Genomic DNA, 18788 nt, shown 5'->3' on the forward strand with positions numbered 1-18788 from the left:
AAAAAAAGTGTCCTCTAATACCATGTACAATATTCTTGTTTAATCGAAATAAGACTTGAAGTTGGCTACATTCCATGTGTACGGAACCGAGCCCTACTTCAGCGCCTCAAGCCTGCGTGCTTCGTCCCGAGGCTCTCCATTCTTCTGGGAGGATTGGTCCAGACGGGAGAGACCGGTCGTGAAACTAGTGGGGCTGCCTTCCTTGGAATCTGGTGTTTCTTTCCAAGCTTTTAGCATACTCTGCTTTCCCTGTGTGTAGGACCTTGAAACTGACCCTGTCTTTGTTCGGGGGCCGAACTGATCGCCTAGTCGATCATCACTGGTTACCCCGGTTCTGGACTCTACGATCTTCTCAACTGGGACTTGCACCTTTTGGCCGGAGATGTTGCTTAGGTTGGAGACTCTCTCTCCAATCTCTCTTTCCCCGGAGTTTCCAAACAGATCATATTTGGTTCCGCGGGTGATTTCTGCTACGGTCCCGCCGGGTTTAGGGCGACTGACCTTGGGCAAGGGGACCCTCTCAGTATACGGTGCTCAACTCCAAGTATCCTAGCACCTCTACCTGGTCTCCTGCAAAACTGTGTAGACAACCGCCATAGGGCCTTAGCATGTCAAGGGATAGTTGTAGTTTGTTGAAAGTCGTCCAGAACATTACGTCTGCCGAGCTTCCCTGATATACCAGCACACGGTGCACCTTCCTTCATGCGGTTACCGTTGAGATCACCACTGAATCGTTGTCATGGGGGACAACGTCCTCTAGGTCGGTCTTAGTAAAGGCCAGGTCTACGTCGAAGGCGTCGTCGGTTCTCTATGCTTCTACCGACATCATCGTTCGCGTGTATTTCCTTCACTGAGAAGCGGTACAGCCTCCTCCCAAGAACCCTCCTGCAGTGGTGTGGACCTCACCGTGTACGAGGACTTCGTGCCCCGGGCCGCCCCCTGTTGCCGCTGCGTCCTCGGGCCCTTGTTTTTCTTGCAGATAATCTCTTAGGAGACCGTTCTTCACCAGCTCGTCTAGCTGGTGTCCCAACGCTAAGCAATTGCGTATGGGGTGGCCGTATGCTTGGTGGAACTCACACCATGCGTTCTTGTTAGGCCCGAGCCTCTTGTCGGTCATGGGAGGCACCTTCAGTCTCTCCGCTATGTTTGGGATAGCGATGAGGTCTTTAAGCTCTACTATGAAGTCATGCCTCGGCGGCACGTTATCTCTCCTACGCCCCCTCGCATTAGGCTTCTGGTAGGGTTGCTGCTTCGCGGGGGCCTTCATCTCTGTCGTCGCCTCATGCATCCTTAGGGTTTGAGGCCGACCTTTCGCGCGTGGCCGCATGGGGACCACGCATGTGCGCTTTTCACTAACTTCTTCCTCCGCCGCAATGTGGGCCATCGCGCGACGCCTTATCTTGGCGAAGGTCTTGGGATGGTTTCGGATGAGTGACTCGCTGAAGGGTCCCGGCACGATGCCCTTCCTAAACGCGTGCACCATCATCTTTTCTTCTGTGAGGTTCAACCTCACCACTTGCGCTCCAAAACGGTCTTCAAAGACTCTCCTTGATACTGTTTCACATCAAAGAGGTCGTAGGAGACTGACGGGGGTCTCAATAAGCGAGGTATTGTGCCCTGAACAACTTTGTGAGTTGTGGGAACGACGTTACATTACCATCAGGGAGGCTCATGAACCAGTCCATCGTTGTTCTTGCCAAAGTGCTCATGAACAGCTTGCATCGCACCGTATCAGAGCCCCCAACCAGCATCATCTGTGTATGGAAGGTCGTAAGGTGGGCCTCCGGGTCTTCCATCCCGGTGAAGGTCACCTTGGGCCCTACGAGTGTGGTTGATATCACTGCATCCACGATCTCTGGTGAGAAAGGTGTCGGGAACTCTCTGGGTGGCGTCACTAGCTCCTGATCTGCACCCTCACGCTCAGCCGCGTGGGTTTGCAGGTTTCTACGCAGTTCCTCGTTCATAACTTGCGACGCTACCAAATCAGCTTGGATGCGTTCTTGATTCGCTCTTGACGCGGCCATCTCTTTCTGAAGGGCTCACATCATCTCCATAACCTGTTGCAGGGTGAGGGCCTCACCCCCGTTTGGTGCAACAGGTCCTTGCCTCGTACTTCTCATCTCTTGGATCTTCCTGGTTCTTGCTGGTGGGACAGTGTTTGTATCGTGCCCCACGGTGAGCGCCAAATGTTCCTGCTGGTTGACTCGAAACGCCTTCGTACTCCTACGTCACTCTTACGTCCAGAGTCCTTGCGTTCGCGTGTGCCTATCCTGTGATGAACACCTGAAACACAAAGGCAAAGGGCGCCCTAGTGGCCGTTTGCACTCCGACGCTCAAGTCAGTACTAGCGCTAGCAAACACCGAAACTTTATAATCTTGCTACTTTGTGTGTGTTTACGACGCAAGAGAATTCTCTCTTGTCAAGTTTGTTAACTTACTATTTATAGACTGAAACTAGGGTTTCCTGTTTACCTGAAATGGGCCTTTCTGATGGGTGGGCCCAACACTGTTGTTACCTTACTCTCAGGATAACCTAGCGTGTGGGGTCCCTAATTGGAGTGCAACCTCTGACGGGATGACCACCTGGGTGCCTCCTCGTGCACCTGATCTCTGGGGTCACCCGCTTTTGGGAGTGCCCTAGCTGTTCACGTGTCATGCATGCAGCTCACCCCTGGAACACGACCCTCACGAATCATATCTTTCCAGTGGCTCTACACTTCGTGTTACGCCTGAACGCATCATCCACTCTACACATATGGACCCTCGTGATCTAGGTTTCTCCCTTACTAATAACTGGTGTGTGATTTGGGATCCACTTCTCGTAGCCCATCTCTACTGTTTGGCTTTCTGATGTCCGACCTCTCCACACTGTCTAGTGGCAAGTCGGTACATCCTGATAACCGATGTCTAACCACACTTGACTCCTTGGCGCACGTGCTTTGCGAGGTACTGACCCGCGCTGCTCGTGGGACCCGCTTACGTGACACCAACATTACCAGTGGTTAGTCAACTTATTTTATAAATTTGTTATTATTAATTTTTTTCATTATTATATATTATTATACCTTTGCATACTGTAAAAGTCAAGGAAAATTTTGTCTTCTCACGTCATGTTCAACAGCCTTTTCTTTCTTTCTTCCCTCCACATAGGCAATATGATTTCTTTAGTAATAAATATCCAAACAATCTAGCCTTTTCCTCAAGTTCATTCCCTCAAATTCATTTGGGTAAATATTACTCATCCAAATACAAAACAAAGAAAAAAGAATGGAAAGTAAAGAAAGAAATAAAACTTATGAAAATTTGTGAGTAAGGTGTGAGTGGTATTTCTTTTTTAAAATTGATGAATTTGTAATGTTAGAATTTTATCTTAAGTTGATTTAAAATGAAACATAATTAGTTATTTGTATATAAAATTAGCAATGTAATTCCTGTTCGGCGTTCAGTTGAAATAAAATATAATTCATCTGAGATTAAAGTTCCAAGTACGATAATTTATATGCATGATTTCAAGTGAAAAGGGAAGAAAAGGAAAAGTAACACTGAGGAAATCCATAAACATATTCACGAACAATAACCACTGAAAAAAGTTGTTGTGTTTATCCGGGATAATCATTCCAATTTACAATATCAGCTGTTCCTTACTAAATAAGTAGATAACATAAAACAAATTACAAAACCAAATGCTATAATAGGGATCATGAATAATAAATAGTAATACCTGTACCGTCCCGTATCAGGGCGTTGACTAAGTCAAAGTCAACGACTGGAAAGTCAAAGTCAACTCAAGGTGTCGCCCAGGTGTAGAGACGCCAAGAGGAAGCGTCGCCAAGGCAGGACAAGGCGTCGCCTGGGTAGAGGCGTCGCCCAACCAGGGCGTCGCCAGATCAAACAGTGTAAAAGCAAGGCAACCACGGTGTGGTTCCCCGATACCCATGGGTAGGAAAGACCATGGAGGGAGCGACGCCGTGGGAAAGCCTCAGGACCCGATATCTCGGGAAAGTGATAAAGAGAAGGAAAAGGTGGCTTCAAGGCCATAGTGATAGTACCAGTGAAGGGCAGCCTGACTCGTGAAGGTCACGCCCAGAGACGCCTTCGGGACAGATACGACCCAAGAGGAAGGTCACGCCCAGGATAACCGGGTGCAGGGTGCGAGAGGAAGGCAGATACGCTCTCAGAGTAAGTGGCTAGATACTTAGGGGCATGAGTTGGCACCCAAAAAGCCACCCCTAGCGCAGTAGCACTCCCAGGCAGGAGGACCCACACGTAGAAACGTCCCCAGATGGGCAGAAACGCCCCCAGATGGGGTCATGCCGTCGTGAGGCCCTCCACGTGTACGACAACCATGCCAGAATGGAAACACCCTCTAGTCAGGTGCCAGGTAATTAAAGATATTCAATACAGTTCCCCTTTCGAGCATTCTGGTACTATTAGGGCTCCCAAGCGTTTCAACGTCTTAAATGCGCTACGTTTCGTAATTAAGCGCTTTAAAGAATACGTTACGTTAGAGATTAAAAGGGCTTTAAGGCGCTTTAAATTCTGGGGCAGTTTAAATAGCGCTGGGAATGTCGGAAAAAGGGTTGGAACCTTTGGCAAATTTACGAAAAACTCTTTGGTTGCTTGCTCGTGCTTTAAGGTTACGTACAAGTGATCGGAGAATATTTCTGCCTAAAGGAGACAACACACACACAGATACACAGTTCTTTTACCACCTTCAGAGTGCCACACGCGGTGCTCAGATACGTGGGTGGACAGTTTTTTGGTGTTTCTTGCTGGCTGACTTGAGCGTCGGAGTGCAAACGACCGCTAGGGCGCTTCTTTGTCCTCTTTTTTGCAGGAATTCACAGGCAATCAGTGGGAAGGAGTCCTTAGCTGACGGTTGAGGTCGCGCACGAAGACGTCCCGGTCAACCGGACGGAACATTTGGCGCCCACCCCGATTTCCTGTGCCACCACCTCAGCATGGACGCCACGGTCCGCCCCGTGCGTCAGAGAAGGAGGAAGTTCAATGAGGAGCGACAACAGGTGGTGAAAGACGAAACGCAGAAGCTGCTGAGTGCTGGCCACATTAGGGAGATTCAGTACCCTGAGTGGCTCGCCAACGTCGTCTTGGTGAAAAAGGCGAACGGAAAGTGGAGAATGTGCGTTGACTTCACGGACCTGAACAAGGCGTGCCCAAAGGATTCCTATCCGTTGCCCAGCATCGACGCCCTAGTGGACAGCGCGTCTGGCAGCAAGGTGTTAAGCTTCCTGGACGCCTTCTCAGGGTATAACCAAATCAAGATGCACCCTAGAGACGAGAGCAAGGCTGCGTTCATGACTGAAACATGCAGTTATTGCTATAAGGTGATGCCCTTCGGGCGCCAATGCTTGGGAGGAACGTATACGCCTATGTAGACGACATGGTGGTGGCGTCGCAGAACAGGGTGCAGCACATGGCAGACTTGGAGGAGTTGTTCAACACAATATCCAAATACCGCCTCAAGTTGAACCCCGAGAAGTGTGTTTTCGGGGTAGAGGCCGGTAAATTCTTGGGTTTTCTGCTCACCGAGAGGGGGATAGAGGCGAACCCCGACAAATGTGCGGCTATTATCGCCATGCGGAGTCCGACATCGGTAAAGGAGGTTCAACAGTTGACAGGGCGGATGGCGGTGCTCTCGAGGTTTGTTTCCGCCGGAGGAGAAAAGGGGCACCCGTACTTCCAGTGCCTCAAGAGAAACAGTCGCTTTGCATGGACTGAGGAATGTGAAGCGGCTTTCGTTAAGCTGAAGGAGTACCTGGCGACGCCTCCAGTTCTCTGCAAACCGGTAACGGGCGTGCCCCTCCGGTTGTATTTTACTGTAATAGATAGGGCCATCAGTTCTGTGTTGGTCCAAGAGCAGGACCAGAGTCAGAAGCCCATCTACTTTGTAAGCAAGGCCTTACAGGGAGCTGAGACAAGGTACCAAGCACTGGAGAAGGCGGCGCTGGCGGTAGTGTTCTCGGCTAGGAGGCTCCGTCATTACTTCCACAGTTTTACGGTGGTGATAATGACCAACCTCCCTATACAGAAGGTGCTGCAGAAGCCCGATGTGGCAGGAAGAATGGTACGCTGGGCAGTGGAACTGTCAGAATTCGACATACAGTACGAGCCTAGAGGATCCATTAAAGGGCAGGTGTACGCGGATTTTGTAGCAGAACTCTCGCCCGGAGGTGAGCAAGAGGTGGAAGCGAGTTCACAGTGGCTGCTCTCGGTTGAGGGCTCCTCAAACCAACAAGGGAGTGGTGCGGGAATAGTGCTGGAAGGACCCGACGACATACTGATCGAGCAGGCCTTGCGTTTTGCCTTCAAGGCAAGTAACAACCAAGCAGAATATGAAGCCCTGATTGCAGGAATGCTCTTCGCCAAGGAGATGGGCGCACAGAACCTCCTAGTGAAGAGCGACTCCCAGTTGATTACGGGGCAGGTGTCAGGTGAGTTCCAGGAGAAGGACCCCCAGATGGCGGCGTATCTAAAATACGTCCAGTTGTTGAAAGGGGCGTTCAACGCTCTTGAGTTAATACACGTCCCGAGGGAGCAGAATGCCAGAGCCGACCTGCTCGCAAAGCTGGCCAGCTCAGGCAAGGGGGGTAGACAGAGGACAGTGATCCAGGAGACCCTCAAAGCTCCGCGTCGATTCGTGGAAGACAACAGGGTGGATGTCCTCCAAATTTATGCATCAAGGGGAAGGCCGAGGAGTCATTCCTCATTAACCCAAGATACGCAGAGGGCGCCCCGCATCAGTATATACGCGGGTGCGTCTGAGGAAGAGCAGAGGCAGGTTTGTGTCCTGTCCACGGGAGACACCTGGATGACGCCCTATAAACGATACCTGGCGGACGGGGCCTTTCCAGTGGACCCTGAAGAGGGTAAGAAAATCAAAAGGAACGCCGCAAGGTATACCTTGGTGGATGGGGTGCTGTTCAGACACGGTTTCACTCACCCTATCCTAACATGCGTCAGTGGCGATGAGTGCAACAGGATAATGGCGGAGCTACACGAAGGCATCTGCGGAAGCCATGTAGGAGGAAGGTCCTTAGCCTCCGAGGTAATACGCGCAAGTTTCTTCTGGCCAACGGTGAAAGAGGATTGCGCACGGCACGCCCAGCGGTGTAAGCAATGCCAAAAGCACGCCGACTGGCACAAGGCGCCGCCAGAAGAGTTGCGGTCCATATACAGCCCGTGGCCTTTCCACACATGGGGAATTGACATCTTGGGCCCTTTCCCACTAGCAATCAGGCAGATGAAATATCTGATCGTCGCCATAGAATACTTCACTAAGTGGATAGAGGCAGAGCCCGTGGCACAAATCACTGCGCATAAGGTACAGCATTTTGTGTGGAGAAACATCGTGTGTCGCTTTGGCGTGCCCAGGCGCCTGATATCTGACAACGGGACCCAATTCGCCAGTCAGCAGTTGAGAAATCTGTGCGCTGAAGTGGGAATCAAGCAAGTGTTCGCGTCGGTCGAACACCCCCAGACCAATGGACAAGTAGAGTCAGCAAACAGAGTTTTGCTGAGGGAGTTAAAAAGAAGGTTAGAGAAGGCCAAAGGGGCGTGGGCGGAAGAGGTGCCAAGGATTGTATGGGCATACCACACCACGCCCCAATCCTCTACTATGGAGACGCCGTTCAGTTTGGTGTACGGGTCGGACGCGATGATTTCAGTAGAAATACACGAAAGCTCACCGCGTTTTCAGAACTTTGTGGTGGAGGAATCTAATGAGGAGAGACGGGTAAACCTGGATCTGCTAGAAGAGGCCAGGGAAGAAGCTAGAATAAAAGCTGAAGCGATGAAGAGAAGAGTGGAGCGGCAATATAGCTCTAAAGTAAAGCCACGACAGTTTCAGGTGGGCGACCTAGTGATGAGGAAAACTCACCCTTACGAGTTGGAGAATAAGCTGTCTCCCAAGTGGACCGGGCCCTTCAGAGTTACTGAGGCTAAGGGCAACGGTTCGTACAACCTGGAGACTTTAGATGGAGGCTCTATCCCGCGCAGTTGGAATGCAGCCAACTTAAAATTTTATTTCAGTTGACCTATGTAAGCAGCATGTAACAATTTAGTTGAAGGGGACGCTCTTTTTCCCTTTCGGGGGTTTTTTAATGAGGTCACCCTAATAAATGGAAAAACCAGTTGAGAAAAAGAAGTGCCTTGGTTTTCAGCCTTTATTTTTCCTTGTTAGAAGTAATGTGATGCGCCGCCTAGGCCATGGTGTCGCCAAGGAAGAAGGCGTCGCCTAGGTCTTGGCGTCGCCCAGAAAGAAGGCGTCGCCCAAGTAAAAGCATGCATCGTTGGCAGAATGAGACGAAAGGAAGTCGCGCGGTATATGAAGCATATGCAAAGTAAAGTGGCGTTGTAAAGAATTATGATATTGAAAAGTTGTTGTTACAAGCAATGTTCAGTACAAAATGCAAAAACAAAATGCAAAAACACAAACAAGCCACTTCTCAGCGCTCATCAGAGTCATCACTGGAGGAAGGCGAAGCCCCTTTCCCAGCCCGCAGCGCTCGAGTAAGTTGTGTCCTCTTTTCTTGGCCTATTTTCGAACCTGCACAAAAGGAACAGATGTATTAGCGACACCGTGAAGGAAGACGGGCACAGTTAGAAAGTAACGAAGGCCGAAATTGCCCAAGGCAGTGGTTCTCACATATGTACTTCTCAAGAGTCTTAGCGTTGAACTCCAAGCTGATCACCGTAGCAGAGTCAAAGCCTCCCGCCTCAGCAAGAATCCGGCAAGCTATTTGATCACTTGGAGCCAGATTCTTGAGGGGTTTGGCTTTGAGGGCCTTTTCCTCTCTCACCCAGTATAGTGGAAACCCATCCAGAGCGTCGGGAACAAGATCAGTACAGCAGATCTTGAAGAACCGACCTTTCCACCCGGTGAACGAGCTTTGGAAGGGTGTAAAGAGAACCCTCCCGGGCAAATTACTGAGAGTTACCCAGAGGTTGTGTCTCTGTCTCTTCACCTCAAAAAAGTGAAGAAAGAGGTCAACCGAGGGTGCACAACCTAGAAACCCAAAGAGGACATCGAAGGCCTTGACAAAGGCCCAGCTGTTGGGGTATAACTGGGCTGGAGCCACGTTGATCTCCGTCAGCAGTTCCTTCTCGAACCAGGAGAAGGGTAAGCGCACCCCGATGGTCTTGAACACCACCTGGTAAAAGTAAAAGAAAGGGACCCCGTTGTTGGCCCGTTCGTCTCCACACACTGGCTCCCCTAGAGTGCAAGGGAGCACAGCGATGTCGTCATCGTGCCTCCTCGCGAAGGCCCGGTGGTCGTAAGAACACAACTCCCCTTTGTGTTCCCGTACGGCCCTGGTGGAGAGCAAGCATGAACACTCATCAAGAAGTTCGCTCGAGGCCCAAGGGTACAAGTCTTTGGGACGGACCCTGGGGGAAGCATCGTGAGAAGACATTCTTTAGCAAGATCAGGATGGCCAGAAATGCAAGGGTTGAGCGAGGGGAGCGAAGGTTAGAACAGCCCTCCGACAGAGAAGAAAGGGTGCAAGAAGAAAGAACGCAAGTAGGTTATGAAGAGTGAGAAAACGATGAAGATAGTTCCAGAGCTTAAAGAGTTAAATAAAGCGGTTAGAGCGCCAAACGACGTGAATGGATGCACCGCACGATTGATACACGTGGCAGAAGATGAAAGGATGACGCTGGCACCTCTGGTTTAAATCAGAAAATGTCCCGTCAACAGAATGTCCAATGGTACGATCCGCCGTCGAAAATGAGCCAGGGGTACAGCAGGAGTCAGAAAATGAAATGACTAGATACCCCACCAACCATGTAAGCAGCGCCACGTGGATCAAGTCGAATGACAGAAGGTCCCATCAGCTATACAAGGAGCGCCACGTGGATGTCACAGGCAAAGCCTTGGGCTCTTCGCTGTTATCAGGCGTTGACCAAGGCAAGAATTAAGGTCAATGACGAAGTAAAGGTAACGCCCGAGGCGTTGCCAGGAAGGACGTAAAGGGCGACGACAGACGAGAAGTCGCGGGCGTCGCCAACCCAAATACCGACTGGCGTTACCTCCCCGATACCCCCAGGTAGGAAAGACTGAGGAGGGAGAAGAAATCAGAGAAAGGCAAAGTTAGTTGCAGGCGTCGCCTCCCCGGTACCCACAGGTAGGAAAGACTGTGGAGGGAGACGAGACCGTCAAACGCCAGCGAGTCACTGGCAGGGTGTTCCCTGATACCTATGGGCAAGAAAGACCATGGAGGGAACAAAAACCCCATAGCACTCAGTGTTTTAGACACCCGGGGACGATACGGTGCTGCTTTAGCAGGCCTCTCCTTAGGCGTGGGCGCCGAGCGTTAAAAGATCAAAGAAAGAGCCTTTCGGTATCAGAGACGTCCCGTGGACGATACGGCGCCACTTAGTGAGCCTCTCCATGGGCGTAAGGGTTGGCGGGCGACCTTACCCAATCATACCAAACCGCCCAACGAAGTGTGAGAAATGGGCAGAAAACAGATAAAATAATTGAAGCGTATGAAGGGAAAAGATGAGAACGAGATCGCATAGGCAGAGTCGTATGTGACAAAGAAATAAAGACAACCATGCGAACGTCCCAAATCAGTAACAATAGTGCGGATAGTTCAAAGAATTACAAGTTTTGGCAAATAAAATCAAAAAGCGAAGGTAAAGAATGAAGAGTTAAGCTTGAAGAGGAAGGTGGCGGATGAGGGGCAGCCGTTCAGTCGTTCAAATCCATAGGCACGACCTTCCCGTCGACTACGTGGTGTGTGGGGTCGCAGTTCGAAAGGTTGACGCCAGGGTTCTCGCAGGACGCCTGGGACAGGGCCTCTTGGAACCCCTCCTCGAAGGTGCCCACCATCTCCTGGATAAGGGACTTTTTCTCCTTCTCCAGTTCCTCAATGGCGGCGTCTCCAGAGGCCACCTGCTTCTCCAGAGCCTCTTTCTCCACGCGAAGCCGACTAACCTCGACCTGCAGTTTGTCGTAGTCAACTCGGAGAAGGTCCACAGCTTTGGCTTGCATGGCCATTTCCTCCTCCATCCGCTCCACCTTGGCAGCCTGTTCACAGCAACGGTCCTTCAGGTCTTTGTGAGTTTCTGCATCCGCTTTGACCACTTCCTGAAGACCCGCCACCTGTACTTGGAGAGCAACTTCACGAGCGTAGAAGTCAGCCTGGAGCTCCAAGGCCTCTGCCAGTTTCCTCTCAGTTTCTGCCCTGGACTCTTGTGCTTGCTTCAGGGAGGAACAATAAGCCTCGTTCTGGCGTCCCAGGATCCTCATCTCCTCCTCCAGGGTAGTTGCCTTCGTTTCCAAGGCCTAGAGAGTTTGAGCTTGCAAGACAGCGTTTCTGGCCTGGGAGCGCCATTCAAGAGCCACCGCCAAGAAGGCCCCCAAATAGAAAGGCATACCTTCCCTCCTGTCGGTACCTTCTGGCATAGTCCCGCCACTGAAACCCCTCATCAGATGCATGATTGGAGGGGGAATGGCGATGAAGTCGGGGGCGGCAGCGTTGGGAGCCGGGGAAGCAGTGGTTTCTGGCGGCGGCAGAGGCGGCGCAGATTCAGCTACTTCGCCCCTTTCCTCTTGGAGAATCATAGGAGGGAGTGAGGTTGCGCTTGGAGGGTTGTCCATAAAGGGGTACCCTCCCTGTGGCGACGTCTCTACCAGAAGAGGAACCCGCGCGGATTTTCTCCTTCTGAAGGGCGCCACACCCTCCGATTCCTCATCATCTGACAGAATCTCCAAAACCCTTTTCCCTTTGTCAAGGGGGGGTGGAGCCGGTGACGAGGCCGCAGCTAGGGGAACAGCGGCGATAGGCGAAGGAGAGTTGGGGGTTGGAAGCAAGTCGGAGCCGGGTGGAGACGTCGGAGATGGGCTAGAAGCAGCTTCAGCAGTGACTGGAGGCGGCGGTGTCGGAGCCGGTGGGAGAATCGGATTGGCAACAGGGCTGGAGGAGACGCCTGCCTTGGCGGCACGAGCCTCCTTCAGTGCTTTCGCCAACATTATTCTTTTGGAAGTGCCCATCACCGATCCTACATCAAGACAGGCCAAACAACAAGGATTAGTACTAGAGCAGTTATGAGGATTCACAATACAGGAAGAGATGCGAAATGCAAGTAACATTGTACAGTGAAAAATGGTAATGCAGATAACCATAACAACTAACGCATCATAAATCGCCAAGAGCAGATACCGAAGTATGTAGAAAGCCCATGGGCATTGAATTCGTTCGTGATGAGCTTGGCGGTATCGAAGACTATCCCCAGTCCCGCCAAGGCTTTGCATATATCCCGGTCAGGTGGGGCAAGTTCGTCGAGAGCCAAGGGCTTCATAGTTATGGGTTTGTCTGTCCAGTACAGGGGAAAGCCCTCTAAGATGGAAGGATCACGCTTGGTCGCACGTACCTTGAAGAATTTCCCCTTCCATCCTTTGAACGAATTCTGGAAGAGTGTCAGGATGATGCGCCCGGCGATGCCAGAAAAGCTCATCCAGAGACTTTTCCCTTGCTTCTTTACCTCGAAGAAGTGAAGAAAAACGTCCACGGAGGAAGGAACACCTAGATAGCCGCAGAGAATTTGGAACCCCCTCACGAAAGCCCAACTGTTGGGATGGAGTTGGGCGGGAGCAGTGTTTATCTCTGTCAGTAGCTCTTTTTCGAAGGGAGTTAGGGGCAGACGCAGGCCCACCCTTTTGAGCACCATCTGATAGAGGAAGAAGAAAGCGCACCCCAGTATCCCGTGAGTCCGCACAAACGGGCATCCCAGGTCGCACTCGGCTTACCAGGAGTTGGGAGTCATGACTTTTGTGGAAAGCATTGAAGTTATAGAGAGCAGGGTCCCCCCTGTGGGCCTCCACGTCCTCAACGGAGTTCAGGAGGGAACATTCGTCCAGAAGTTCGTCGGGGGCCCAGTCATATTCGCCCTTATAATGAGACTTGGGGAGCGGGGGAGGCGCGGTGGTCTTGGTTTTTGCCATCAACGCCAATGCTGAAGATCAAAAGAGAAAGAAAGGGTTCAGAGAAAAGGGGTTTGGAGAGAAGAAAAGGGGAAATGGAAGAACCCTAGGAGCGCCCTACCCGCAAGAGAACGAAGGGAAGCAAAAGGAACAACGAAGCATACAAACAATATCCAGAGAAATACGAGAATAACAACAGTCCCAAGCAGTTTCCTATAATGCGACAACAGTGAAGAGTTGAGAGTGCTCGAAACCATACCTTTGCTGTTGAAGTGGAGGCGGTAGGAGAGCGCAGGAAGGGGAGAATCGCAATTGCAGAGAGAAGAGGTTTTGGAGGCGAGGAACAGGGCAAAGTAGCAGAGTGAATGAATGTAACAGTAGGGTGAGCGCGGGGTTTGGAGTAACTTAAACGTTACATTTCGCGACTCAAGAAGCGCTAACTAAGGGCCGCAGGATCGGGCCACGCGTCAGAGGGTCGATTGCCCAGGGGAAGCGCAAAGGTCTCTAAAGGAGGGCCGCGCAATGGGCCACGTGGCGCGCGATCAAGGGTAGCCCAAAAGGTGTAATCATCCCCATTTCAGGGAATGTCCAATCGCTCATTAAGAATACCCCTGTGGTTCAGAAAATGTCGCGTCAGTAATTCGAAAATTTGCTGAGTCAGCGGAGAATGACACGTCATCAGGAACGCACGCGGATGGTGGAGGCAAGGCTTTAGTCTTTGCGCTGAAGACAAGTCTTCGGCTTAAGACTGGGGGGCTTGTGTACCGTCCCGTATCAGGGCGTTGACTAAGTCAAAGTCAACGACTGGAAAGTCAAAGTCAACTCAAGGTGTCGCCCAGGTGTAGAGACGCCAAGAGGAAGCGTCGCCAAGGCAAGACAAGGCGTCGCCAAGGCAAGACAAGGCGTCGCCAAGGCGAGACAAGGCGTCGCCAAGGCAAGACAAGGCGTCGCCAAGGCAAGACAAGGCGTCGCCAAGGCAAGACAAGGCGTCGCCAAGGCAAGACAAGGCGTCGCCAAGGCAAGGCGTCGCCTGGGTAGAGGCGTCGCCCAACCAGGGCGTCGCCAGATCAAACAGTGTAAAAGCAAGGCAACCACGGTGTGGTTCCCCGATACCCATGGGTAGGAAAGACCATGGAGGGAGCGACGCCGTGGGAAAGCCTCAGGACCCGATATCTCGGGAAAGTGATAAAGAGAAGGAAAAGGTGGCTTCAAGGCCATAGTGATAGTACCAGTGAAGGGCAGCCTGACTCGTGAAGGTCACGCCCAGAGACGCCTTCGGGACAGATACGACCCAAGAGGAAGGTCACGCCCAGGATAACCGGGTGCAGGGTGCGAGAGGAAGGCAGATACGCTCTCAGAGTAAGTGGCTAGATACTTGGGGGCATGAGTTGGCACCCAAAAAGCCACCCCTAGCGCAGTAGCACTCCCAGGCAGGAGGACCCACACGTAGAAACGTCCCCAGATGGGCAGAAACGCCCCCAGATGGGGTCATGCCGTCGTGAGGCCCTCCACGTGTACGACAGCCATGCCAGAATGGAAACACCCTCTAGTCAGGTGCCAGGTAATTAAAGATATTCAATACAGTTTCCCTTTCGAGCATTCTGGTACTATTAGGGCTCCCAAGCGTTTCAACGTCTTAAATGCGCTACATTTCGTAATTAAGCGCTTTAAAGAATACGTTACGTTAGAGATTAAAAGGGCTTTAAGGCGCTTTAAATTCTGGGGCAGTTTAAATAGCGCTGGGAATGTCGGAAAAAGGGTTGGAACCTTTGGCAAATTTACGAAAAACTCTTTGGTTGCTTGCTCGTGCTTTAAGGTTACGTACAAGTGATCAGAGAATATTTCTGCCTAAAGGAGACAACACACACACAGATACACAGTTCTTTTACCACCTTCAGAGTGCCACACGCGGTGCTCAGATACGTGGGTGGACAGTTTTTTGGTGTTTCTTGCTGGCTGACTTGAGCGTCGGAGTGCAAACGGCCGCTAGGGCGCCTCTTTGTCCTCTTTTTTGCAGGAATTCACAGGCAATCAGTGGGAAGGAGTCCTTAGCTGACGGTTGAGGTCGCGCACGAAGACGTTCCGGTCAACCGGACGGAACAATACCTACGAGTAGAATATTAGTTGAATAGATGATGGTGACAGCATGAACTGATGACACCCTTGTTAGTTGAAAGTTAGTTGAATTACAACCTTGTTTTTTTATCTAAAATTTTAATTTTATATGAAATAATAAAAATAAAAATAAAAAGTTATATAATTAATTAGAAGTTGTACAGTGAAACACAAATATAAATATATAAGATACTTGGACAAAGATAATGGTGGCATGTACCTTGTTGTTGTAAGTAGAGATTGATGACGATTATTGTGAAGGAGTCGATAATGGTGCAATCCGCAGAGGCTACCCCGCGGAAGGTGTTGTGGAACTCAGACCTGGATTTGTTGGTGGGGAATTACCACACTCCCACCGTCTATTTCTACAACCCAAACGGGGCTTCCAATTTCTTCCACCCCAACATTATGAAGGAAGCCCTAAGTAAGACCCTCGTCCTTTTCTACCCAATGGCCGGCCGCCTCCGCCACGGTGACGACCACCGCGTGGAGATTTATTGTGACGGTCAGGGTGTACTTTTCGTTGAGGCTCATGCCACCGTTGCCATGGACCACTTCACTCACAACCTTCACCATCGTAACCTTATTCCCGCGGTGGATTATTCTGCCGGGATTGAAACATATCCGTTAGTGGTGTTACAGGTGCGTTCCTTTTCTTTCTCTTTGTAAGGATAAAATTAAACTAACTATTTGCTGCACTGCACTGCATGCATTCAGGTAACATATTTCAAATGTGGTGGGGTCTCAATAGGCGTTGGTATACAGCACCATGTAGCAGATGGAGAATCAGCTCTTCACTTCATCAATTCATGGTCGAATGTGGCTCGTGGCATCCCCATTTCTGTTCCCCCATTTATTGACAGGAACCTACTTCGTGCCAGAGACCCACCTCAACCAGCTTTTCCTCACCACGAATACCAGCTCTCACCACCCATCACCACCACCACCACCACAACTGTGGTTGCCTCTAGTTTTAAATTGAGTCGTGACCAACTCAACATCCTGAAGGGCAAGTCGAAAGAAGATGGCAACACAATAAACTATAGCACTTATGAGATGTTGGCAGCTCATATATGGAGAAGTGCGTGCAAAGCAAGAGGCCTTCCTGAAGACCAAGAAACCAGACTATATATTCCAATTAATGGAAGGTCAAGGCTGCAACCTCCCCTCCCTCCTGGTTACCTTGGCAATGCTATCTTCTCCACCTTTCCCAAAGCATTGGCAGGAGATCTCGTGTCAAAACCTACATGGTATGCTGCAAATCAAATCCACAACGCAATAGCGAGAATGGACAACGAATATTTGAGTTCAGCTCTTGACTATCTGCAGCTACAGCCTGATCTAAATGCTCTTGTTCGTGGAGCACACATACTTTTGGGTGTCCAAATGTGGGTATCAATAGCTGGGCTAAGTTTCCAATCTATGATGCTGACTTTGGTTGGGGAAGACCGATCTTCATGAGACCAGGCTGGATTATACACGAGGGGCTAGCAATCATAATTCCAAGCCCAACAAATGATGGCAGCTTGTATTTGAAAATGGCTCTACCACCTCACCATATGAAGCTGTTTCAAGAATTCCTTTATGACATTTGAGGGGTTGGATATTAACTTCACACCCTTTCCCCACCATCATCGCTTGCCATCTTTTCCCATGCTACAAATTAGTCCTAGCACTATCATTGATCACATCACGTCTTTCTAGTTTTTCAATTCAATAATTATGTAATGCTTATGAGTCACCATCTCATATAACATTCATCATGACTAGTGTTCTTCGAGATTCTCTTCTTTATTTACTAATAAGGGACTTTAATAAAGGAAAAGTGATGATGATTTACTCGATATATATATATCTCGTGATTAACAAACAAATCTCAATAAGACGATATGATGAAATAACGTAAAAGATATTTTACTAGAGTTTAGTTGTTTTAAAAAATTTCTGTTACCTTTTATATATTGATACCATTATATAATATATTGAATATTTGAATATGGTAGACTCTATACATAAATTTTTTCAATGTTAATAAGAGTCATTTCTTTCAATCTTATTATTGTATTGTCTTATCTATTATATATTATTGTTAAGAACTCAATAATTTACCTCGTCTGGGGGAAAAAGAAAAAGAAAGTCAAAGAAGTTAAAAATATGACCAACTAGTTTGACATGTTGAAATTGTTTGGGAGAATGACTTTGGATTATGAAGAATTAAGATGAAGATCATCTTGATACAATAAAAATGTGTTGATGCTATGAAGGATAATGCAAACATGTTAGTGTCTATCTCATAAGGAAAAGACTAATATAATGAACAAAGCTAGGAGTCCCATAATTTTGTGTTTTTAGAAGAGCAAACCTAATGTTACTTATGTTCATTCACATAAACATTAGGCAAGTTTGTTAGAGCTTTTCTAAGTCTTAGAATGGATTTTCTCTTCATTGTTACTGCATCAGTAATAGCAATAGATTTTCAAGTTGAGAAGTCAAATCAAGATCCAACACATATAAGTGAAATTGAACTTGTTTACTCCAACAAGAAATTCAACTCATTAAAGATTGAAACAAACATATCATGGAAAATATAGAGATACATGAACAAATACCTGCAATTGACACATGCTTAACATTAATACTTTTGTGTCATAACTTAAACATACAATGCAAACTCAAACAAAAAAAAACTATTCTATACATACTAATGTTCTCATTTGGGTGATATATTAATACACAAAAACATAATAATGTTAGTAATAACCTTATTTGATAAGACATGTGCATTAATTAAATATACTTATTATTTTTGGATGTATAAATAAAGTTAAAGCTACTAACACATACTCACTATCAATAGTCATATCTATTAATTATAAGAACAATTAATCAACCCACTAGTACAAACAATACTTTTTTGTGACGGTTACACAAGATTTTTGTGACGGTTCTGAGGTGATATAAGAACTATGCACTTTCTATGTTAGTTGAAAATTTGTCATAGTAGATTGACTTACTATGATTTGTTGTGTATAAAATGTCATAAAATGTGCAAAATATCTATCATAATATGTTCAAACGGAATTTTCTATGTTTGGTATTTCTACAACAATTATAAAAAATATGACTTACCATGATGGTTCTCATCAAAACCGTCATAGTAAGTGATTGTCTAAGACAAATATTTCTACCACTCGTCAAATCAATTTTTTTATGTCATATTATAATAATCGTCATACTAAGTTTTTTTTTAAATACGTTTGCTTTATCATTTTTTCTTCATTTATTAATTACAATCATCTGCATATCAATGTTATCCAAACAATTGCATACAATTTCCAAAAAACTCAATCATTGATCAATTTTTCTTCATTCATTAATAACAATCACCTGCATATCAATGTTATCCAGACAACTACATACAATTTTCAGACAAACCCATTCATTGATCAATTTCCCCCCCATTCATTAATATTAATCACCTGCATATGAATGTTATCCAGACAATTGCATACGATTTCCAGACAAACTCATTCATCGATAATTCAATTATATCTAATAAACATTTTACAAAAACGATAAATATAACATTCATTGTATATTTAAATAAACCAACGAATTTTAATCTTATCATAAACACTTAAAAAGAAAGCCCAATGCATTCTAATGTCTTCTATATTTTTATCCTTGAATAGCGATGAATCGTTGAATAACTATATATAAATTGACT

General features: G+C 48.0%; 1 protein-coding gene and 1 pseudogene across 1 annotated transcript; one reads left to right on the forward strand and one right to left on the reverse strand.

Moving 5' to 3' along the window:
- Positions 1-847: 847 nt before the first annotated feature.
- On the reverse strand, positions 848-2024 carry LOC137834292 (uncharacterized). The gene is made up of 2 exons (XM_068642353.1): positions 1658-2024; positions 848-1554 (listed from the first exon to the last, which is right to left on the reverse strand). Exons 1-2 carry the CDS (start codon positions 2022-2024, stop codon positions 848-850), a joined length of 1074 nt encoding a protein of 357 aa, XP_068498454.1.
- Positions 2025-15272: 13248 nt separating this feature from the next.
- Positions 15273-16841, forward strand: LOC137835417 (shikimate O-hydroxycinnamoyltransferase-like; annotated as a pseudogene).
- The last annotated feature ends 1947 nt before the right edge of the window (positions 16842-18788 follow it).

The sequence above is a fragment of the Phaseolus vulgaris genome, chromosome 5, assembly GCF_000499845.2.
Source record: "Phaseolus vulgaris cultivar G19833 chromosome 5, P. vulgaris v2.0, whole genome shotgun sequence".
NCBI classification, from domain to species: Eukaryota; Viridiplantae; Streptophyta; class Magnoliopsida; order Fabales; family Fabaceae; genus Phaseolus; species Phaseolus vulgaris.

What these genes read in the sequence shown, in the direction of transcription:
- LOC137834292 (XM_068642353.1), bottom strand. Translation starts at nt 2,024, where the DNA reads ATGGCCGCGTCAAGAGCGAATCAAGAACGCATCCAAGCTGATTTGGTA. An exon ending in GTTCATGAGCCTCCCTGATG is followed by an intron (nt 1,555 to 1,657) that starts GTAATGTAACGT and finishes GATGTGAAACAG; the next exon opens with TATCAAGGAGAGTCTTTGAA.